At 40.4% G+C, this 22,780-nt stretch overlaps 2 protein-coding genes across 3 annotated transcripts; one reads left to right on the top strand and one right to left on the bottom strand.

Annotated features, from left to right (window-relative positions):
• The first annotated feature begins 205 nt into the window (after positions 1-205).
• Positions 206-9,282, top strand: tor4aa (torsin family 4, member Aa). The gene is made up of 3 exons (XM_038734703.1): positions 206-355; positions 3,880-4,359; positions 6,894-9,282. Exons 1-3 carry the CDS (start codon positions 350-352, stop codon positions 7,749-7,751), a joined length of 1,344 nt encoding a protein of 447 aa, XP_038590631.1. The 5' UTR covers positions 206-349; the 3' UTR covers positions 7,752-9,282.
• A 1,506-nt stretch (positions 9,283-10,788) lies between these two features.
• Positions 10,789-22,038, bottom strand: zgc:56235 (uncharacterized protein LOC393186 homolog). Of its 2 annotated transcripts, XM_038734704.1 has the most exons (10): positions 21,910-22,038; positions 19,674-19,744; positions 18,087-18,136; positions 17,728-17,730; positions 15,347-15,499; positions 15,192-15,244; positions 14,415-14,636; positions 13,754-13,904; positions 13,388-13,445; positions 10,789-12,062 (listed from the first exon to the last, which is right to left on the bottom strand). In XM_038734704.1, exons 2-10 carry the CDS (start codon positions 19,738-19,740, stop codon positions 11,971-11,973), a joined length of 849 nt encoding a protein of 282 aa, XP_038590632.1. In that variant the 5' UTR covers positions 19,741-19,744; positions 21,910-22,038; the 3' UTR covers positions 10,789-11,970. The 2 variants fall into 2 exon arrangements, with proteins under 2 accessions (XP_038590632.1, XP_038590633.1); XM_038734705.1 differs by lacking the exon at positions 17,728-17,730.
• Positions 22,039-22,780: the final 742 nt, after the last annotated feature.

Raw genomic sequence — 22,780 nt, 5'->3', positions numbered from 1 at the left:
ATTAATAAATATATAAAGCTTGGGTTTAATTTGATTTCCGGTGAAAAAGAAAGCACCTGAACTGGATTTGCTGTTAGCTTTTAAATGAACCCAGCGTGATGTAAGGTGTAAACCCCTTTCAGAAACAAAATAAAAGCAGAAATGAAGAAGAGAATAAAAAGGAAGAAAGAGGAGGAGGAGCCAGCAGATGGTTGAGGAGGTAAGATAGATATAGGAGGGTCCTTCCTGAGTTGAGCTGCTAGCTGTGTGTGGCTGTTCTCTGCTTCTTCTGCTTCCTGTGCTTCCTCCACTCTGAAAATATGGACTAAAGCTACACAGCTTCCTTCGATTTGGAAAGATTTGAGCCACAATGGAGGTGAGATAAAGTGTCATGTTTTTTTGAACCTTTCATTTGTCAATTGTTCCATTTCCCCCCTCTCCTTGCTTTGCTTTCACAGCTTGCAGGCTGAAGTTATGTGTGTGCATCTGGGTGTGAAGTAGTAATTCAGTACCTTTCTCTGCTCTGTGTGAAAAATCTGTGTAACATGCAAAGAAATGCATGTTTTTAGAAAGCTGCTAACCCACAGCTTGTGTCTCTTTATGTGTTTTAAGTATCTGCACGTTTTTGCAGCCAATCTCAAAACAAAGGGGGATATTTTTTTCACACAGTAAATAATCTTCAAAGTACCTGGAGAGCTTTAAAATTCCTGGAATGCAGATCCTTTCAGGTTCCTGCATGTGAAAAGAGAGCTAAGAAACAGATAAAGGACTGATAGATGTTTATCTTTCCCTCATGCGTGCTTTGCTGAATTCTTTTGTGCTGAAGTAAAAGAGGCTTGGACAGAGTTTTATAACTTTACCAAGAAATAGTTCCAAGATTATGATCCAACTCATCACAGTAACATAATACATACAATGTGCTCATTTTCCATCGGGATTGGTGCTGTTCTTCCTCCTAGCTGTGCCAAGAACTGAACTAAATTTCCCAGAAGTCAAATGCATTGTTTATTGATTGTGTTCATTTGTATGTGACATTTTGTTGGGTGTAACTGATGGTTCCTCCTTTTCTGTAAAGCTAAAACAACAACTCTTACACTATGTGCGCTGAAACACCAAGATGAGTATGTAACCAGCATGATTTCACATTTAGAGTATCTTGAATCTATAATTCTGCAGACAGATTACAACATGCCTTCAATGATCAGAAACAAACCTGCATTTGCGCAATCACAACTCGCTTTATAAGCCGATGTAATGTATGACGATTTTGCCTCCAGGGTTTGCAAAACATATAGTATAGTATGGCTTTTGCATGTATATGTTACATGCAAAGGCTGTTACAAAGCTCACTTGTGTGCTTTGTAACAGTTCTTGTGCAGGACAGGCCAGTGAATGTTCCTGAAGGGATTGCACTTCCCTCTTTCTGCAGGAACATTTCCAAGGTATACTGTACTGGATTTGAATATCATATTTGAAGAGAAACAGGAGCTCTGTATCTAGAAAATGGCAGCAATAACTGATCAGATTGAGGCATAAATTACAAAACAAGTCTGACTTCAGTGCAGAGAAATATATGTTATCAAAAGGGGAAACGAGCCGACTGCTGAGTAAGTTTCAATCCAAAAGATATCTTATCAGGTCTAGAAATTTGCCTTTGGTTTCTGTTATTTTAACACTTCCCATAATCCTCTCATGCTGCATCATCACTACGGAGTGTAAGTCATGAATCTAAACCAGTTTTGGAATTCAACTTTTTTTTTTTTTTTTGACAAGTTAGTGGTATTTCTCTTTTTTCTAGACGCCACAATGTTGGTCTGGCTCATCAGAAGAGGAAATAGCTGAGCGTAGTATTTCACTCCCTCCTTCTCTCTTTCTCACTTTGACATCCGCCCTTTCTCAGACATCTGTAAATTCTATGCAGCTGAATGTACCATAGTGAGTGATAGCAAGACTAGGTTTAGGAACACTAATTTAGTATCTAACATCAGTTTGTGGTAACTAGTACTAGTTAGATAACCAAGACAAAGGATGATTAACATGCACAAAACATAATGACCAAACTGATGCATTAGAGGATGAAATATCCTGACTTATAGTCTCTAATATGGTTAATACTCCAAAAACACTGGCTATCGAACTCCAAATGAATGCTAGTGTTTCTCTGTGTCAGCTGTAGGCAACTGTTTGACAACAATTTTGCCTTAACAACTTTCCAAAGTGATAAAATGCTGGGTTGGGTTTTCAGTCTATTCTACTGCCAAAAAAAAGTGGCCCTAAAAAAAACTAACTCGTAAACTGACTTTAACATGTATAATTAGTGGAATGCCATAAACACTCACCAGCCACTTTATTAGGCACACCTGTTCAATTGCTTGTTAAAACAAATAGCTATACAGCTCAATGCATTTAGGCATGTTAGACATGGTCAAGACAACTTGCTGAAGTTCAAACCGAGTATCACAATTTGGATTTAAGTGACTTTGAATGTGGCATGATTGTCGGTGTCACACGGACTGGTCGGAGTATTTCAGAAACTGCTGATCTCTGAAAAAGACAGAAAAATATCCAGTGAGCCGCTGTTGTGTGGACGAAAATGCCTTGTTGATGTCGGAGGTCAGGGGAAAATGGGCAGACTGTTTTGAAATGACAGAAAGGCAACAGTAACTCAAATAACCACTCCTTACAACCAAAGTATGCAGATTACCATCTCTGAACGCACAACATGTCGAACCCTGAAGCAGACGGGCTCCAGCAGCAGAAGACCACACCGGGTGCCGCTTCTGTCAGCTAACAACAGGAAACTGAGGCTACAGTTCACACAGGCTCAGCAAAACTGGACAACAGAAGACTGGAAAAACGTAGCCTCGATATCAGCTGCAACATTCAGATGGTCGGGTCAGAATTTGGCGTAAACAACATGAAATCATGGATCCATCCTGCCGTGTATCAACGGTTCAGGATGGTGGTGGTGGTGTAATGGTGTGGGGGATATTTTCTTGGCACACTTTGGGCCCCTTAGAACCAATAGAGCATAATTTAAACATAACAGCCTACCTGAGTGTTGTTGCTGACCATGTCCAGCCCTTTATGACCACAGTGTACCATCTTCTGATGGCTACTTCCAGCGGGATAATGCACCAAAGCTCAAATCATCTCAAACTGGTTTCTTGAACATGACAATAGGTTCACTGAACTCCAGCGGCCTCCAAAGCCACCAGATCTCAATCGAACAGAGCACCTTTGGGATGTGGTGGAACGGGAGATTTGCATCATGGATGTGCAGCCGACAAATCTGCAGCAACTGTGTGATGCTATCATGTCAATACGGACCAAAGTCTCTGAGGAATGTTTCAACACCTTGTTGAAAGTATGCCATGAACACTTAAGGCAGTTCTGAAGGCAAAAGGGGGTCCAACCCGTACTAGCAAGGTGTACCTAATAATGTGGCAAGTGAGCGTATGTCAGTATTACATCACTGAACCTTTTTTGGCCACATGAGGGCAGCAGTAACACAACACAGACATCTTTGATGGTGGTATGGTGAACTTTTTAGTAAACAGTTGCCAGCAGACACACAACAACTCCTACAGATGAAGAATAAGATTTCTGTTGATGTCTATTTTATTGACAGCGACGGTAGAGAGGGACAGAAAAGCACGCACCCCACCAGGGGAGCCACCAGGGCACCCAAGAATAAGATTTCTTTAACCTGCGACAACTGATTTTCTAGGCCACTGGACAAACAAACCAAAACAGAACCAACCAGATTAAAAACAATAGCTAAAAGATGCTAAATTCACATAGCGACTCCTTTCACATACAAGTAGTCATGTGATCCATTTTAAATCTAACAATATTGATTTATAGCTGCTTTAAAGTCCTTCCTCTTTCTCTCTGCAGCTAAGTGACCAAGACAGCAGCGCCACAGCCTCCTCTCAAACAGACGGAGAATTTGAGGGAGAGATGGATGAAGAGATGGACGGAGCGGTGGACGGAGAGGTGGAGGGGGAAGTAGAAAAAAGTGACAAAAACAGGGAGAGTCCAACCCCAAGTCTGTCCAGCTTGTCGTCGTCTCTGCGCGCCGTCATACGCATCAAACAGAAGTACCAGGCCATTAAGAAGCGGCGTCAGGAGATAGGCCTGGGCTTGGGGTCAGCAGCTGCCCTCGTAGGATCCGCACCGAGAAGTAGCCCCAAAATCTTCACCTTTGACGGACTCACCCCCTCCAGCTTGTCGTCCTCCGTCCCTCTGTGGAATAAGAAGAAAAAGAGGAAACGAGTGTTGTTTCCCAACAGAGGAGGGTGCAGGGCTCCGCCAAAGCCAGCGCAAAGCCGAGCCAAATACTGCCTTTACCTGCTCTTTGCCATCGTCTTCATCCAGGTAAAGTGACTAATTACAAGTGTGACTGTAACCAAGGAGCTGCAGGAGCTTTTTATGAAGAAAAGATTGTCACCACCTTGACAGGATTTAAATGAGTAGGGTCACATTGGCTGAGATCTTGACCTTTTACTCAGGTACATCAATATTAAAGAGTTACTTAAAGGTTCAGTGTGTAAGCTTTAGTGGCATCTAGTGGTAAGGGTTGTGAATTGCATCCAACGGCTCACGGTGCATTCACTAGCTCCTCGGATGGTTCCATTTCCCGAGTTGTTAAGTCGTTCTCCTGACTTTGCTATTAAGTCTGAATGTGGAATCACCCTGGACACTAATACAAAGATGTGTTGGATTAGTATTATTAGAATGCATAAACAACACGCAGACATCTACGATATCTTATATCAATGTAATTTCTATATGCAACAACAAAGGGCAGTAAAAACTTTCAACATATGGTCCTCTTTTGATATCTTTAGACCACCCCTGGCAAAGTTTTTAATATTTGTCTAATGATATTTGTACACTGTTCTGTATACTTCTTCATGTAGTGGTGTACTGACACACCCTAGAGTACCCTTCTACATCACTGCATCAAGGCACATTCGATTTCAGCAAAATGTTTAGGGACTTTAAGGTTTCTGTTAAATGAATTTGTACATCTCTGCAGCCAATACCATAATATACCCTAATGTTTTCTGCTATCTTGCTTTCATCACAGTAATATATGTGGTTATTTTACAGTTTTTATCAATTAAACATGGCTCTTTAGGGAAATGTAAATAACATTTAAAAAAATTGGAATTTAATCTCTATTTTGGCCATGTAATAGTAACATGGCGGCAATGTCGGACAATTTTTGTGCGCCACTTTGATCCAGAGTGAAATATTTTGGATGATAAACTTGGATTGAGATTATTTTGTCAAACTATTACTTTTAAGATCAGAAATGTTCCCCTATTAATGTTAAACTATTGGATGGATTATCATGAAATTTGGTACACACATTCATGTCCCCCTCTGGGTTAATAGTAATCACTTTATCACTTGCTTAACTTTTCATCTAGCTCCATCATGAGAGACAAAAATTTAATTTGTCCAATACATTGGTTTATGTGCAAATACCTGTAAAACTGATTCATTCCCATCAGCCTCAGCTGTCCTTTATGTTTAGTAGCAATTAACAATTATTAGCATGCATAATGCTAAGCTAAGATGGGTAAATTTTGTTTGTGGTGAAGCCAAAAACAATTTAATCATTACCTTCTAAGTAATGTTAGCATTCTTATTGTGCCCATATTAGCATGCTAATGTTAGTATTTAGCTCAAAGAACTGAGCAAGTACAGGATTTTGAACTCCTGTGTGACCAAATATGCCGACTGCAGTGTTAGTCTGCATGTTCGGTCATGTCAGTGTTCATTCAGACTAGAAATAGAAATAAACTCATTGAAGACTCAGGTCGATCCTGCCTTGTTACCTAATCTTGAGGCACTGTTCAGTAGAGTAGAGGTACCCACAGCTCATTTATACTGCACAGCGACTGTGACTGCTTTTTTGCCACGTGTATCCTACAGCAGTACTAATAGTTGATTTTGCAGTTACATAAACATAAACATTTTAAATGGGTCCAAGATCCTGTTTCCGGTTTGCTGATGTCAGAAGCTGAGTAGAAATAAACTTGGACAGGAGCTGTTTCCCTTCTGAAAATCAATTCCAAACAAAAGGCCAACTTGCAGAAGTAAACAAGTGGACTGGCAGGGAAATGTAAAAAAAAAAAAAAAAAAAAAAAAAAGTTCTGAATGTGTTTTATGTGACATTTCAAATCATTAGCTCTTCAATTTTAGGCTGTAAGATGCATGTTTTATGTTTTTTAGACAATTGGCTGCTTTGTAAATGTAAATGCTCTGTATTTAGATTTCCCTAAAGAGCCTTTCTAGTCTTTTCGACCACTCAAAGCGCTTTTACACTACATCTGCATTCACCATTCAGACACATTTATACACTGAGCGTAAGTGCTCAAACAGAAACAAACATTCACACCCATTCATACACTGGCGGAACAGCCGCCAGGGGCAATTCGTGGTTCAGTATCTTGCCCAAGGACACTTCCGCATGCAGCCGGGAGGAGCCGGTGATTGACCCACCGACCTTCCGATTAACTGGCAACCCGCTCTACCTCTTGAGCCCCAAGCCGCTTTGCGACCTATGTACTTTGACTATGTGTTTAGGGTGGGAAAAGTGTCAGTGAGTCAGTGTGCATGAACACGGTACAAAACATGGAGGACTGGGGGAAAAAACTACTATTTGTGGATGCTGGTGAAACAGCTCAGACAACTATGAAGTTACTGGACAAACATTTTGTTGTCTCTTTAAGTTTAACTGTCAGTGACTTTCTAACTGTGCAGTTTGACATTCAACGGCAGAAACTGTTAGTAAAAACAGTAACAGTGCTCCATTATGATTTATTAAACTGTGTACAATTAGCGTATAGCATTAAATTGTGACAGCATATTAACATCTGTCACTTGTTTCTCCCCAGGTGTACAACGCCATAGAGAACCTAGATGACCATGTTCTCAGGTATGACCTGGAGGGGTTGGAGAAGACACTGAGGAGAGAGGTGTTTGGGCAGCAGGGAGCTGTGGAGGGTCTGCTGTCCCACCTGAAGGACTACCTGTCCACCTACGTCCACAACAAGCCCCTGGTGGTGTCCCTGCACGGCCCCAGCGGTGTAGGCAAGAGCCACCTGGGACGCCTCCTGGCCGGACACTTCCGTTCCGTGGTGGGGGAGACGCTGGTGCTGCAGTACTACGTCCTCCACCACTGTCCCCAGGAGGCCGACGCCCTGCAGTGCGCCAGCGACCTCTCCGCTCTCATCTCGGAGATGGTTGAACGAGCCGAGGAGGAGGAGAAGATCCCGCTCTTCATCTTCGACGAGGCCGAGCACATGCACGGCGAGATCCTGGACGCGCTGTGGCAACTCGTGGCCTCCAAACAGTCCAACGAATACCTGAACGCTATCTACCTGTTCCTGAGCAATCTGGGTCATACACATATCACCAAACATATGCTACACAACTCCTCGAGTATTTCTATGTCAATGACAGCATCTGGTCGTCATAATAACTTATTAAAAGAGCTGACTCCAATATTACGCAACACTCTGGAGAAGCTTCACCACCTGTGGACAGAGGCCGACATCTTACCTCTAGGCCTTTTGGAGAAAGGTCATGTGATGGAGTGCTTCCTGGATGAAATGACTCGAGAGGGTTTCTACCCGGATCATACCAACATAGAGCGCCTCGCAGGGGAGATTAAATATTACCCCGAGGTAGGGGGGCATGAATATTCCCAGACAGGCTGCAAGCAAGTGGTGGCTAAGGTCAACCTGCTGTGAAATTCTTCGGCAGGAAATGTTTGGATGTTTCACATTCTTTAAACCATGAAGAAATAGTGCGTGAGAAGTAAGAGAGGGGTTTATGGTTACTAAACTTGAATTACACAACTCGGAGCCAAAGCTTTCAAGAGAGGGTTTTGTAAGAGTGAAAAAACCGAAAAGTCTGTGCACACAAGAAGATGTTCGGCTCTGCTGTGGGAAATGGCGTGAATCCTATGAAGAGGTTTGAAATTGTCCACAAACACACACAAACGTTTGTCTTACTGTTGTCGTGGGGACATCTAATTGACATGATGCATTCTCTAGCCCCTAACCTTAACCATCACAACTACACACCTAACCTTAAACTTTACCCTAAGCTAAATCTACTCTGAACCCTAAAATCAAGTCTTAACCCTCAAGCAGCCCTTTAAACTTGTGGTGTCCAGCATTTTGGTCCTCACAAAGCTGGGCAGACAAGTCAAGTGAATCCCACAATGTTTAAAGGGTCCGTTCACCCAAATTCCAAAAAAAACAACAAATACATATTTTCTCATTTACCCCATCAAAAATAATACATTTTAAACATTTACCCTGTTTTTATGAGGCATATTTCTTCATGAATCGTCATGACTTCAGTGATCCCTTGACTTTTCATCTAGCGCCATCATCTGGTCAAAATTTCTCTTAGTCCAATCATTTGTTTTATGATCAATCACCTGCAAAACTAAATAGTCTCAACTACACTTAGTGTTCAGTGGTAACTGGCAAATGTTAGCATGTAAGATGTTGAACATGGTAAACACACCTGCTAAAGATAGCATTGTCATTCTGAGCATGTTAGCAAGCTGATTTTAGCATTTTACTTCACAAGTACAGCCTCAAATTAAGTTTCATTAATCTCCATTGTGTTGGTGTGGAGGCAGAAAACTCGTAAATTTTATGATTTGGGTCAACTGGACCTTTACCTTTTAAGACCAAGCAACTACTATATTAGGGAGTTGAACCACACATAGTAGGAGATGCTCAGACAGATATTCATTCATTTATATAAGGAAGTTTAGATACATGTAATGCATCAGTTACTAACACACATTTTAGGGTGTTTTGTTTTTGTCAGAAATGTCAAAAGTGATGCAGCATGACTTGTTTTAATGGTAATGCCAGTCAATCTACAATGCATACGTCTGTGGATTTACTTAAATATACAGTACAAGAAATGCAATAACATTTAAGTAATTTATTCTGAACGTTGGACCTGCAGGTGAAAAATTGTTGCTAGCTAGTAGCAGCAGTTCGTGGCTTATTTGGTCATTAAGCTAGTAGCAATCTTGCATACAAGGCTTCTCTTCTCTCTGTTTGAGAAAATCTGGTCCCTGAAGTTTATTTAATAAAGAAAACATGGCTCTATTATGTTCACATCCAAAGAAATGTACTTGGCTTAGCATTAAAACTAAAGATTGATGGGATTTAATGAGTCATGAATATGTTAATGTCCTGTTTTCAGTTTATTTCTAATATAAATAAAGATATAGAGATATTAAAGACACCATTTTACATGGCTGTGAGAGTTTTATTACAGCAGCCTGCAAAGCTGAAACAGAAAAAAGCAGACAGCAAGCAGCAGCTTAGTTTAGCTTAGCATAAAGACTGCAAACAGCTAGCTAATGATTCAGGAAGTCACTACGCCAGGCCAAGAAATTGTCTGGCACATATTCTGTGTTAAGGCCACAATGTGCTGTTTCAGTGCACATTAAACAAACAAGATACAATGAGTTAATCAGTGAGCTTTAGAGGTGCTGATAAGATAGGTTTCATCTAAACAGAAGCAGCTGATGTTTCCTCGAAATGTTTATGCTAATCTACTCTAAGCACCTGCTGGCTGTAGTTTCATCTTTAGCAAACAGACATGAGAGTGGTATAGATTTGTTTTTTATCTACCTCTAGTCAACAAAGCGAAGAAGCATATTTCCCCAACGTCAAACTGTTGTTTTGACTCAGGGTCCAGTGACTGGCTTTTTTCCACCGCTTTAAACTTTATCTCAGTTTTTCTCGGCAGATGGAGTTTGTTTAAGTCCACAACTGTGCAAAGGAAGAACTTTATAGAATCAGATTTGTGCCAAGAGAATCAAACTAACTGAAGCTTTTTTGAAGTAATTTTGTTTAATTTAATTAATTAAATTTATCCTTCAGCTGGTGCTTTTATCCAAAGCGACTTAGAATTACTATATATATCAGAGGTTGCACGCCTCTGGGGCAATTAGGGGTTAAGTGTCTTGCTCTGGGACACATTGGCGGATGTCGTGGTGGGATTTGAACCCGGGTCTCACACACCAAAGGCATGTCTTATCCGCTGGCCCATCGCCACACCAAAGTTTACAACTTCCTTTGATATTTAAGAAGTTTTGTTTGACTAAATTGGCACAAATCTGATTCCATAGACCTTGAGTTCCAGAAAAGTCTAGTATGTCGGTCAGGAGTTAAACGACTATAATCAATACTTTTATAATAATAATGTATCAAATGTGAAAACAATGTGAAAGCAGCTGCTCGTAGTAATAGACCTAAAGAGAATTATCATCTGGATATGCAGCTCCTCTTGGCTTTATGGAGCTTTATATTGAGTTTCGGCTCATTGTTTACCTGTTGACACAAAACTTTACTGTTCAGGTTCACTCAGCGCTCTCAGTTTTCAGAGAAGAAGCTGTGAAAAACCCAACTGTGCACAACCTGCTCAGGAGGAAGCAGACACATTTCGAGATGAGCTGGTGAATTTTCAGTTATTTCCCTACTCAGGAGGTGGTGGAGACCAAAAACGGAGCTAAAAGAAAGGGAATATTGGACTTACATTGATCAGGTGACACAACATGACTCCAAATGAATGACAATGTTGCTCTGTAACTGCTGGATAAATAAACATTTTCTAACAAGCTGGTGATATGTAAATATTGCAGGTTTAAGAATGTTGTTTTACTGTCGCTAACTGTTCTTCAAACAACCTTCATGCTCGGTTCTTTCACCATATCTGTATGACAAAAGAATTACAACGTTCAGACAGTTTAATTTTTTTTTTTTTTTAATTATTAGAATTCCCTTAATTGACATGGAAAAAAAATGAGGTACTGTGACAAAGAAAAATGAGCCTCTTAATCATGACAACACATTTAGATGATTGCCAAAAGAAATAGGATAGTCATGTGGGACACAACAACCTTTCACATAATCCTATTAAGTGTTTTGACTGGAATCACTTAGAGGACAATCAACTGTATTTTATGTACAGATCTGAGGAGTGTAGGTTGTTTACGAGAAGAGAGCACTGACAGCAGTGAGTGCAGCCCCCGAGCAACATGAGGAAACAGCTGGCCATCAAGTTAAGACGCCTGGTGCCACTGAACAGCTTAGATACCTACGAGGACGGAACAAGCAGATGCAAATATGTTCTCACTTTCTTTGTGACTGCTGTGCCGAGACAGATAGATGAAAACAATATTGTAGAAATGCAAACTAACTACATCCAGAAGATTCCACTACATTGATTTCACCTACCGAACTGAGAACTCACAAAAGGACTAAAACATAATTTAGGAGCATCTGACCAGACTTTCATTGTTCCTGTAAAGCAATGCAAGCTCACACTTTTAAATATCCTTCTTTAAGTCCATGCAGGAGTCAACTTCAACCACCAGTGCTTCAATAATCCAGTCATATGTTCATGAAATGTATTGTATCAAAACATTTATATGGATTAAATAGTCCACAGATTGCAACAACACAGCCAAAAGTGTAAAAAAAAAAAAAAGATAGACATAACAGCACCATTTTTTAACCAAGCCTTAAATACGCCTTCAGCTCTGCATCCACGTCTTCATTCTCACATGCTATTAGGAAGGCAGGAACGAGCTGAATACAGAACCTTTAATGAGCTACACATGTAAACCAACGACTACATCATCCAAGACCTACAGGGAAATAAATAAATCACTTTAATAAAAATGGTAATATAATCCACAACTACGCGCCGTCACTGTCAGGATCAACACGCAACCTCACAACGCCTCTCGGGGGTGTTTAAGCATGATGCTGAGACTCGACTGTTACTGTCAGAAACGCTCATGAAAACAGGGGGAAGTGTGAAGGAGAGTCCAGAGAGAAGCTACAGGACTGTGTGAGAGGGAGGGGGGGGTGATGTGGTTCAGGCTTTTGTTTTTTCTTCGTTGGTGGGTCTGAGTTGTCCCCTTTATGCCTCAAGCTCGAAGCCCATGCCGACTTTGTGTCCACCGGCGTTGAAATTCTTCCCGTCGATCAGGGCTGAGAGGGTGACCTTGACACCTGCAGAGACACAAAACAAGGTTTCAGGTTCAAATTTAAAGAGCTCATGTTCTGCTTTTTGTCTTTTCTTTTTCCTGTATTGTGTTACGCATTTCTTTTTTGTGCATGTAACATGTTTTCAAAGCGAAAAAGCCCAAAGTCCACCCCAAAGGGAGTTCCCATCTCCCACAGAAAACACTGCTCCTGGACTGGTAGAAAACAGCTCCACTGTAGTCCAGCCTTTACTTCGTAACCTATCTGAGTCATGTAACACATGTCATAATGCTCGCCTACCGGCTAGTGTGACACGCTCTCAAAAACACCTGTACAGAAACACAATGAGCTGCAGCACACATGTACAACTCTCAACAAAGACTGAATAGAAGTAAGGTGCTTCTTAAAACAGAGCGTTCATCACACAGGGTGAAAAGTCTGACAAAAACATGGTGTTTTTTGAAAATGAAACATGTAAACCTGTTCTGGTACAACCCCTAAATAAAATGATAGAATTAGTACATAATTTAATTGCTGTTTGTTAGTGATGCTGATCAAAGTATGAAGGAAAACCAGTAGATGGATTGATTGGCATTTAAATCACTTCTCTGTCAGTACTTCCTAAGTCCTCATAGGCAAGTCCAGCTACTCGGCAGCCATCTTGGCAACGCCTCAGGGCAGCTATTTCGGACTAAAAAGACCAGGCTCCTATCTGAATGAATGGGGAGAGAACTGCACTTTTACTGGCCACCGGGACATAAAAAAAGCATGTCTAGAATCAGCAATAAAATCTGAAAAACACTGCTGAAAAAGTTTGCCTCAAAATAAGGTTTAAAAAGCATTTTTCCCAACAGGTTATACTTCTACTACACATGCGTAGTAGATTATGATAATAAAGTTTTATAATGCAGATTTTGATGGCAGCTGAGTTAATAAAGCATCCAATCGGATGACCAATAATCCCCATATCCACTATTTGAACGTTAGGGAAATGCAGTTTGCAGCTCTGATAACCCTGAAATATCTCAGCTGTCTGTGAGAATTATTCATCAAACCAAGTGTGTTTATCAGACCGCAATTTTGTTCTAAAGTTTCCATTAAATTATCAGCTGGATAACTGAGTAAAATTATTTAGTAAATCTTTTCATCTGGAAAGCTCTTTGTGCTTAACCTTGAAAAGTACTTTTTAAATAAAATTTTACTTCTTATTATTATTACTCTTAGTTAGAAACTTTTAGCCCCAACTCTTAGTTGTAACATAAGATACTCAAGTACTCAAGAATGTGGCTGATACAGTTTTGACCTTAGACAAAATATTTGGGTGGATGAGGCGGTTGGGGGCGGAAACCTACCTGGTCGAAGGCTCTGGGTGTAGCCTACTCCGATCAGACTAGCATTGTTCACTTTGGCCTGCGGGGGGAAACAAGATGAGACATGAAACTAAACAGCAAACAAAGCACCTGCCTAATCAAACAGCGCAGTAAACCAATGGTAAATGATCTGTATTTAGAGCCTTTCTAGTCTTTCAAACCACTCAAAGATTTACATCCCATTCACACACATTTATGCACAGCTGCCCACCAGAAACAGACATCAACTCATTCATACATATTCACACCGATGGTACAGCCACCGAGACATGCAGACAAGGGGAGCCGGGGGTGGAAACCACCGACCTTTTGCCCTCTGAGCTACAGTCGCCCAGTTGGAGCACTTACAGACAGAGAGGCGTCTTTATCCAGCTTGTATTTGGCAGCAATGCCAAAACGAGTGTTGTTGCTGCCGGCGGTCCAGGCCAGAGTGACCGCCGTCTCCAGCTCGTCATTCACCTTCTGGTAGATGGAGCCGCCAAACTCGGTCCCATCGTTACTGAGAGAGAAACAAAGCTAATTCAGAAACATTCTGGTTCAACATTTTAATTACAGCCCTACTAATATTAGGTAAGATTTGTTAGATGTTTAAATACTGGAGAACAGAGACTCAGACTTTCCTCCAATTCTTGCTCTTCTTTTTGTAATTTACTGTTTTAGGAGTCCCCCCCCCCAAAAAAAATCTGTTTTTGGTTTTCTGTAACTTTTTCACAACTAGTGGACCCTGATTTGTTTTAAGGCCATAAATGTTGGGAAAGATTGGTACTGGAGATAAAATACATCCATGTTTTAAGCTTTCATACCAGTCTCTTCTGTTTGCCGTGCATGCTTTCAGCTAAAATATTTTCTTTAATCCCAGAGCAAAAATGAGAGCTTTAAAAAAAATAAAAAAATAAAAGATAAATGACCCTGATCATCATTTTCTCCCTGCAGAGCCACAGGAGACATTATAAGCACTCCCTATGATTAATAAACTGTATACCATGTGTAAAATCACTGGAGTACTCACACATTGGTGTGTAGCTGGAAGTCCCCAGCCCTGTACCCGAGGGCGAAGTTGTTCTGGGCCAGTTTGGACTTGGCCGTGTCGAAGGCCATCTGGTAGCCGGCCAGCCAGCCCTCGTAGCCCAACACAGCGGCGGCGTGGATGATGGGACCCTCGAAGTCAACGTCGCAGCCCAGGTTCACGTAGTCGCGTTTGTAGCCCGTCTTCAGTTTGCCGCTCTTCTTACTGAAAAATTAGTTTATAGGGTTAAATGTTAGTTCATTTATTTATACTGTCATTTTAAAGTATAAGGGGCGATATTATTATTGTCTCGTGAAAAGATCAAAACTAACAATGAATGTATCACAGCCTGATAATCTTCTTCCTCTGAGCCACAAAGCTCCATTGCTGTCTAAAAACTATTAAAAATGAATGCACTATTTCCTGCTGTTTGTTTGATTAAAAACTGCAGTGAGCAGCTGTTTTAGAAAATAAATGAGACGTTATTGCATATTAAACTATACATTTGTGAGCTTTTTCCAGAGGAAGTTATTATTCCCATACATTAATGTCACATAGTTTTAAAAAGAGATGAGTGAGTCGTTTAACTCCTCAGGCCATTCAGAGAAACGTGGAAACAGCAGCTAATTATTAACAAACAGAGAACCTAGTGGGAGCTTTTTCCACTGTGCTCTGACGTTTGTTTTCCATACCACCAGACCTGGCCCACAGTTCATCCTTTAATGTTTCATGTACTCCACATAAGGCAAAGGTATCACTCATTCATACATGTAGTCTTACCCCGTGTTTGGTACAAAAGACGTGTCCAAGGCCACCTTCAGTCCTTGAGTCAGCTGCAAGTAAAGTAATAATTTAAGTTCATTTTTAACCACATTCCAGACTTTAACAACGTAATTACATCAGTTGCAAAACACTTTGCTCTCACACTCACACACCTGGTCCTCCACGGTGACTTCAGTAGCCAGTGTGTTGTCTGTGTTCCACTTCTGGTTGAAGCTCAGACCCAGCTCCTTCATCTTGTATTTGGTCTCCAGGCTCCCCGAGGCCTTCCCCGTGTCTGTGTTACTGGAGCCAGATGTGTTGAACTCCTGCAGGATGATCAGGAGGACAAATTATTAGTATACGAGAGTCACTACATAATAACGGACAGCCAAAGTGTGTTAAAATAATGGACTGAAGAACTGGGTTTGTGTAGATTATTGCAGAAAAAAAGAGAGACCTGAAAAACCAAGGAGAAAAAATAAGAATAGACCCAACTTAACTATAGAGAGCCTGAGTCCCTCCATTTCCTGTGGACCACCATGGGACCTTATTTCAGATAAAGTATGTCCAGTAGTCAACGGCGAGAGACAACTAATGTTTTGATCCCGTTTGAATGGTGCCCTGAATTACACACGTTTGTCAATTTAAAATATAACTTACTGAAAGTCAAGAAAGTCTCAGTTTGTCGTAAAACTGTTGATGTAATAAAAATACATAATTAGAAAGACCACAGAACACAAAAGTCGCATATGTGACGTTTTTACTTTCATTATCGATTAATCTGATTCACACTTTGTGTAATAGTTGCCAACTAATCAATCAATCAACTAATCGTTGCAGCTCTAGTCATAACCGTTTCTCTCAATGACTGAAGCTAACGTCACTGAAGCTAATGTCAAAGAGCTTCCATGTGTAGATGATGTTATGAAAAGACCGGGAGTCGTTGGATTAAACACATCAGGAGAGAAACGTCTGTGCCTGGAACATAGCTAAGTAGCCTAGCTAGGAGCAAGCAAACAATGACCGTTAGCTTAACATTACAGCGCTAACATGTCGGTGACGTATATTGTGCGAGACGAGAGTTCACTAAAAACTGTTTTACGACAAAATTAGACTTTCTTACAAACTTTAAATTGACAAACATCATGTGTGTAATTTGGGACACAATTCAAAGACGATTAAACGAAAGGTGTCGTCAACGTTGACTACCATGCATATTTTTTCCGAAATGTGGTCCCATGGGGCGGAAGCAGAAGGGAGGGACTAAGGCTCTCTATTATTTAACTGTTTAGAAATAAAACAAGAAATATCAGATGCGTATAACACTGTACATATCAGACAAGACATCTGACAGGCAACTGTGAGACAACCAGACATCCTGAACATTAATCCAAGCAAGACAACATTAACATGTGATGGACAGAAAAACACACCAGTAGGTTTGAAAATGATACAACTAAAGGCACTAACTCTTAAATGTCACTGTGACAAAGCCAAAGCACATATGGTTAAAAACACAGACAAAAGGTGCAAAAAAAGTTCCTGTATTTGTCCAGTAAACTAGCACCTCCTGATTTAGCATGCAATCATTAACCATTAGCTAACTAGCAATAAACGCAAAGCACCCCTGACCATGGGAATGTCCTTAGTTTTGCAGGTACTTGGTCATAAAAAGTATTGGACAATTTTATTTTGAGTTGATGATGGTGCTAGAAAATAAAACATCAGAATATCAAAGTGATTACAATTCATCCTCTGGGGAACACAGCAACCCATCCAATGGCTGTGGAGATATTTTAATTTAATTTAAAGACATAAAAAGTCAACCTCATGGTGGCGCTGGAGGACAAGTCAGAGGGTCACTATAGTCTTTAGAAGAGAAAATGAGTTTGAGATGACTGCGGCTGACTTTCGCAGACTCGATAGTCTAACCTGAGCTGCAGGCGACTAAAAAGGGCGAGGAATAAAAACGGCGCCGTCAAGTCAGACACATTCTACCTGCGTGATCCTACTGTGAGCTGAGATCACTGACTGACCTTGCGCCATTTTTCTTTGCAAGTGCCGCGAGACCAAGCAAAGTGTGGCTCCAACTTTGTGGAGCTGGAGAAAAGCAACCTGCACTCCTGCATTATGGAAAATTTGAGTTTGGATGGCAATTTAAATGTGATAAATTAGGGAAACTTCTTTATAGTATTTATAAATTAGGGTTGGGGCTTTATTGGTGATGGCAACTTTTCACTATTTTCTGACATGTTTTAGACCAAACTATAAACTTATAATCAGACAATAATCTGCAGATTATTTGATAATGAAAATGTAGCCCTAAACTACGGACGACCGACACATTAGACTCACAGAAATTGTCCACAAAGAAATAAAATTCACAAGTAAACGTTCTGAATGAGACTGAAGTGACAGAACGTGGACAGTAATTGACACACTGATTTTCATGCTGTATGAATAAATATAAAAAACAATAGAAGAACAATGTGGAAACATGGAAACAACATGATGGTGAAGAATAAATAGCTGTCAGCTCTGACTCCGATCTTACCATCTACATTAGAGCGCGAGCAGTCCAGTACAGCAGCATGGAGACAGAGCAGCGGTTAGGAAAGGCAGGTAGAGAGACAGACAGGCCACAGAACAAACACAGGTTTGTCATGTTTCTCTACAACAAACCACAGCTTCAGCAAAGCATCGCTCGTCAACCTAGAAATCCTCAAGCTCGGGTTAGAGGATTCAGGAGGTGAGTTATTCAGGTGTGTGGAGCGGTTTTATCTTGGGGGTACTGGTGCAGTGATGGGATTAGAGAGTGCAGCAGGTAAGACAGGTACGGCAGGGAGGTGGGCCGTGCAGAAAGCATCCAGGTAATGACAGCAGGTTAAAGACAAACAAAACTGGTTTCCTCACCACTCCACTTTGTGATTTGGTCTTGAGGTCCAGCTTCACAACACCAAAGCCTGGTGGATTTCAAAAGACAGAGTTGTGTGATAGAGGTAATTAGCCAGATAAAAGAAAATCAATCAAATACACAAATATTTAGGAATAGTTCAACATTTTTGGAAATCTTTCAGTTTTTGTATGAAGAGGTATGACATGTTAATTAGAGAGCTTTAGAAGTGGTGACATGCCAATATTTATTTATTCTTTTTAGCCAAGCTGGCTGTTTGCCCCGTTTCCTGTCTTTATGCTATGCTAAGCTAATGTTCTTGGCTGGCTGCAGCTTCACGTTTCAAGAAAACATGTTAGGGTAGTATTAATCCTCAAAATGTCATTGTATGGTTTTTAGACGCAATGACAATAAAGGCAATTCTATTCTCATCTAAAGGCCAAATTATACTTCTGTGTCGAGTCTACGCTGCAGCCTACGGCGTCGTCTACCTACATAGTCACGCTGCTGTGAGCATTTTTACCTGTGCGTTTTGGTCTATACATCGCTCTGCAGTTACACCGCCAATTAATTGGGTTTCTACGTTCCACTGTGTTGACATCTGCTGGTGAGCTGGATAATCTCCGGTTTAGCCCTCCGCTAACTTGAATGGGGGTAAAATGATAATCGTGCGACTTTCTAAATGTTATAGACCGAGTGGATAAAATTACCCAGGGTTGTTATGCCAAAAACACAATTTATCCACCGTTTTACAGCCGCTTCTTTCACAGTATAAGTCTATGAGACTCTGTCTGGTTTGGCCACAAGTACTTCCTGAAGGTTATTGAATATTTTTTCGCCCCTCTTTGAAAATTGACTGGGTTGCTTTGTCTTCTTTTTCTATGCTGGCGACTAACACGGAGGTAAACGAGCTGTGCTTTATGTGGACAGTGAGATTTCTCTGGTGTTCGTCTGACAGGCAGTGGGCAGATGAGACGACCTTTAATTCTGGAGTAGTCCTTTGATGCCTGATGGCCGGTCTGTGTTTTAAGTCTGCCTTGTTACATCTTCACAGTAACGACTCCAGCTGGGGTCAACACATGTGCGATGTCAAGTCAATTAAGAATCGTAATTTGATTCAAGGGGCTGTACAAACCCAGACCCTTGATTCGAATAAGGAAACCCCCTTAGAAAAACAAATGGCCCAATCTATAACATAAAATTATTAAAATAATTGATTTTCTTTTGATCGAATAACTGATGCAGGTCTTTGAGTCTCCCTTTAATGTCTCTTGGTGCATTAGGCATTAGTGGGCAGTGCTTTAAATCAATTAGCAGAACTCATTTATGGTATATGGTGGATCAGGTTTGAAACACACCCACTCCTGTCCGGTTAACCTACCCATTAACGATCACACAGTTCATTTTCCAGTAACATATATTACATTAGAATATGCTGTGATATAAAATTTTTGGTAACCGTTTCTATCGTTTGCTTTGCAGATTGCCTTTACTGCCACCAATATTAAGCATTTTCATCAATGCATTATGTGAACGCTGGAGAAGCTCTGTGTTTCAGGAATTCCTAACAGTTAATAATTTACTCTTTGGGCTAAAACAGCACTCACCATAGCCTTTGCTGAATATATCCTTGGCAGCCTTGCCCAGGTCTGAGTATGAAGGAGGGACAGCCATCGTGCTGAAGAAGATAAAAGTCAGTGATGTGATCAGAAAGCAGGTTTTCTACACAGGTGTTGTACTGATTTAGTGCTATTGTAAAGGACATGATCACCAGAGGAGAGATTCACTTTTGAGCCCACAAAGCAGTCAGCATTGAAGGAGATCCCACCCACCCCTCACACAGCCTCTAAAAGGTACCGAAGTCCACCAGGCTGAGGAACAGTTCCACTCATCAGGCTGTTGGGAGGCTGAACACTTTCCCCGCCATCTGTCCCAAAAGTCTAAACTGCAAGAAATACTAATTTGACATTTATCCTGATGATTATTGATATCAAATGATTCGAAGTAGGAATGCACCGAATTGTTGGCCACCGAAATTAATCGGCCAAAAATAGCAAAAAAAGCCCTTTTGGTGTTCGGCCTAATAAGTCAAAAGACCGATTAAATTTTACCAAACAATCACGTTGACATGTCGGCAGTGTGGAGCATTTTAAAGTGTCAGTGTCAATTTAGCGCAAGTATAATGGATTTTGTTCGGTTTTCAAAATAAGGTGTCTATAAAGTATGGAAATAAGATTAATTGGATTATATTCACAGAAAGTATAACACATGTTACATGTGTCCATTAAAAGTAAATCGACACATGTAATTTACTTTACCAGACCCTGTTGGGCCTCGGACCCACCCACCACAGTCTCTCCAAATCCCGTGGGAAACAATGAGTAAAAAGCACATTTTGATTATTTAATTTATGCAGAGGTAAAAATTGGCAAAATAAATAGAAAAAATGTGAATGTACTTATTCAGTATTCGGCAGTATTTTTCTTTATATTCGGTTTCGGCCAACAATTTTCATTTCGGTGCATCCCTAATATGAGGTTTTTTATCCTGATAACATTTTTGGTATCGCCCAACCCTACTACAAAGGAACAAAAACTACAAAACACAAAACTAAAAAATAAACTGCTGCTATCTGCCTATTTGCACCTTTGCACTGAGGACAATTATTTATATTAGACAATTCTGACACTGGAGTTTGTCGTATTTTTGTATTGCATTATCAATGGGTCATGAAAGAGACATCATTTTAATCCTCTGTGTGCCTTGTGCATGGCAGAATTGACAATAAAGTTGACTGTGACTTTGAGTCTTCCAGGATGCTGCACCACTATCAAAGCCCATTCTCAACGAAGGCAGTTGGTAAAAAATATATACCACCAAACAATACAATAGCTATCATTTAATTGAACAGTCAAGTCTCCCTGGGAGCTCCAGCAGAAGGGAACAAGCTGTTCCTTTACAGGCAGCTGGGGAGCTAATAACTAATGGTCTCAGCATCTGGCTGCAACAAGAAGCTACTGTGGCACATACAGAGTCAAGCAACAAAAAATAAATTTAAGCTTGTATACATGTGTGCAGAAATGTACACAGAAAGACAGAAATTGCTAAGCTAGCAGATGTTCAAGCATCAGAACAAAAAGGTCTCAACATATCTCAAGGTTGTTAAAAATAAATAAATAAAAAAATGGGCCCTGGTGATGCTGCTGTTAGGACAAATCTGCAAGAGATGGAGCTTCCCAATTAAAAAATAAAGACAGGCAAGTAAGAGACAATCTTTTCTGCCTTAACAAAAGGTTGGTGCAGCTCTTATTAGGGGACAAAGGACAGCAGATGGGCCAGTGAAAGAGGTGTGGGGGGTTTGACAGCTAGCTAGCTGCCGTGTGAGCTGCAGTAACAAGCTAACTGAGCTAACTAACATTAGAAAGAAAAGGATAGGACAGACAGACAGACACCGGCTAAATGTTAATATTCTGTTCATAGTAACGTTGCTCTGCCTGTCCCCCTAAACACATCACAAACACACCCCTCAGCAGCCAGCTAGTCACACACGCAGCTGATAAAGTTGCTAAATGCGTAGCTAACGTAAGTTATTTTTTATTTATTTATATCTCTGTACTATCACACAGTAAACCTACAATGCAAGGATTAAACTGTGCATTTCAAGGCTAAACATCCTTACATAACAGACCGTTAGCTAAATCGCTGAACATGCTAGGGTGTGGCTAACCTTGGAGAGAAACGTACCGTTATCAAAGAAGGAATTAATAACGTGCATTATCATACAGATATTATAAAGCTCATAGCTGTATTTGACATTAACTAGCGTTGTTTGGTTCTTCTTACCCGTGCAAATGTGTTTGTAAGGGGAATTTGCAGAGCCTTGAGTGTCCCTGGCGTGATGCTGCTGGGCGGACTGACAGCTAGCGTAGCTTAGCAGAGGGACAGGGCACAATGAAGGAGACCTACGGAGCATGCGCAGTGGGAGTGCGCGACGCGAACAAAGAGTAGATACACAAGCAAGATTTCATCCACGCGACCAGAATCAGAATCAGCTTTATTTGCCAGGTGTGTGTACACATCCGAGGAATTTGACTCAGGATTGTACATTGCGTACGATGTGCTTACTGAAACAATAAGACAATAATAAAAGCGATGAGCACGAACTAATCCGAGAATGTTACAGGAATATAAAACGTTTTTAGAAGGAATTCGGAAACATTAAAAAATAAGATTTTTACACACAAAACGCAAAGGTTTTAACAATATGATGTTTTGTTATAAATTAAACATACCAACAGTTTGTACAAGTACAGACAATACATTTGTTGACAAACATAAATTGAATTGGTTTTGGTCATTCTTGAAGTAATTTTTTATATAAAAATCATTCATCATTCATTCAATCATTTTGAGGTTTGGACTGACATAACAAGCATTGTGAAGGTGTCACTTAGGGCTCTGAGTAATTGTTACAACATTTTTCGCTATTTTCAGAATCTTTACAATCGATTAATGGAGGAAATAATAAAGACACATCCTACTAAAATGGAAATAGTTAATACTATTTCCATTTTAGTAGCATCTAAATAATATATACTACTATTTAGATAGGCTTCTAGTATCTATTGATTCGTTACTAGTAATTATTCCAAAAGATACTAGTAACATTGTAATTCTTACTAGTAACTAATGGAATAATTACTAGTAACAAATA

Source organism: Micropterus salmoides, unplaced genomic scaffold, assembly GCF_014851395.1.
Source record: "Micropterus salmoides isolate LMB-PRFRI ecotype aquatic unplaced genomic scaffold, ASM1485139v1 Ms_hic_scaffold_20, whole genome shotgun sequence".
In the NCBI taxonomy this organism is placed as follows: Eukaryota; Metazoa; Chordata; class Actinopteri; order Centrarchiformes; family Centrarchidae; genus Micropterus; species Micropterus salmoides.
The sequence above is the reverse complement of the archived record's forward strand: the minus strand, read 5'-3'. Positions and strand labels throughout refer to the sequence as shown.

Bases quoted from the DNA above. Each gene is read 5' to 3' on its own strand.
- tor4aa (XM_038734703.1), top strand. The intron at 4,360-6,893 runs GTAAAGTGACTA...GTTTCTCCCCAG, and splicing joins TTGCCATCGTCTTCATCCAG to GTGTACAACGCCATAGAGAA.
- zgc:56235 (XM_038734704.1), bottom strand. From the start codon at position 19,740: ATGGCTGTCCCTCCTTCATACTCAGACCTGGGCAAGGCTGCCAAGGAT. The intron at 18,137-19,673 runs GTGAGTGCTGTT...GAAATCCACCAG, and splicing joins TATATTCAGCAAAGGCTATG to GCTTTGGTGTTGTGAAGCTG. The intron at 13,905-14,414 runs GTGAGTACTCCA...TTTCTCTCTCAG, and splicing joins TTCCAGCTACACACCAATGT to TAACGATGGGACCGAGTTTG.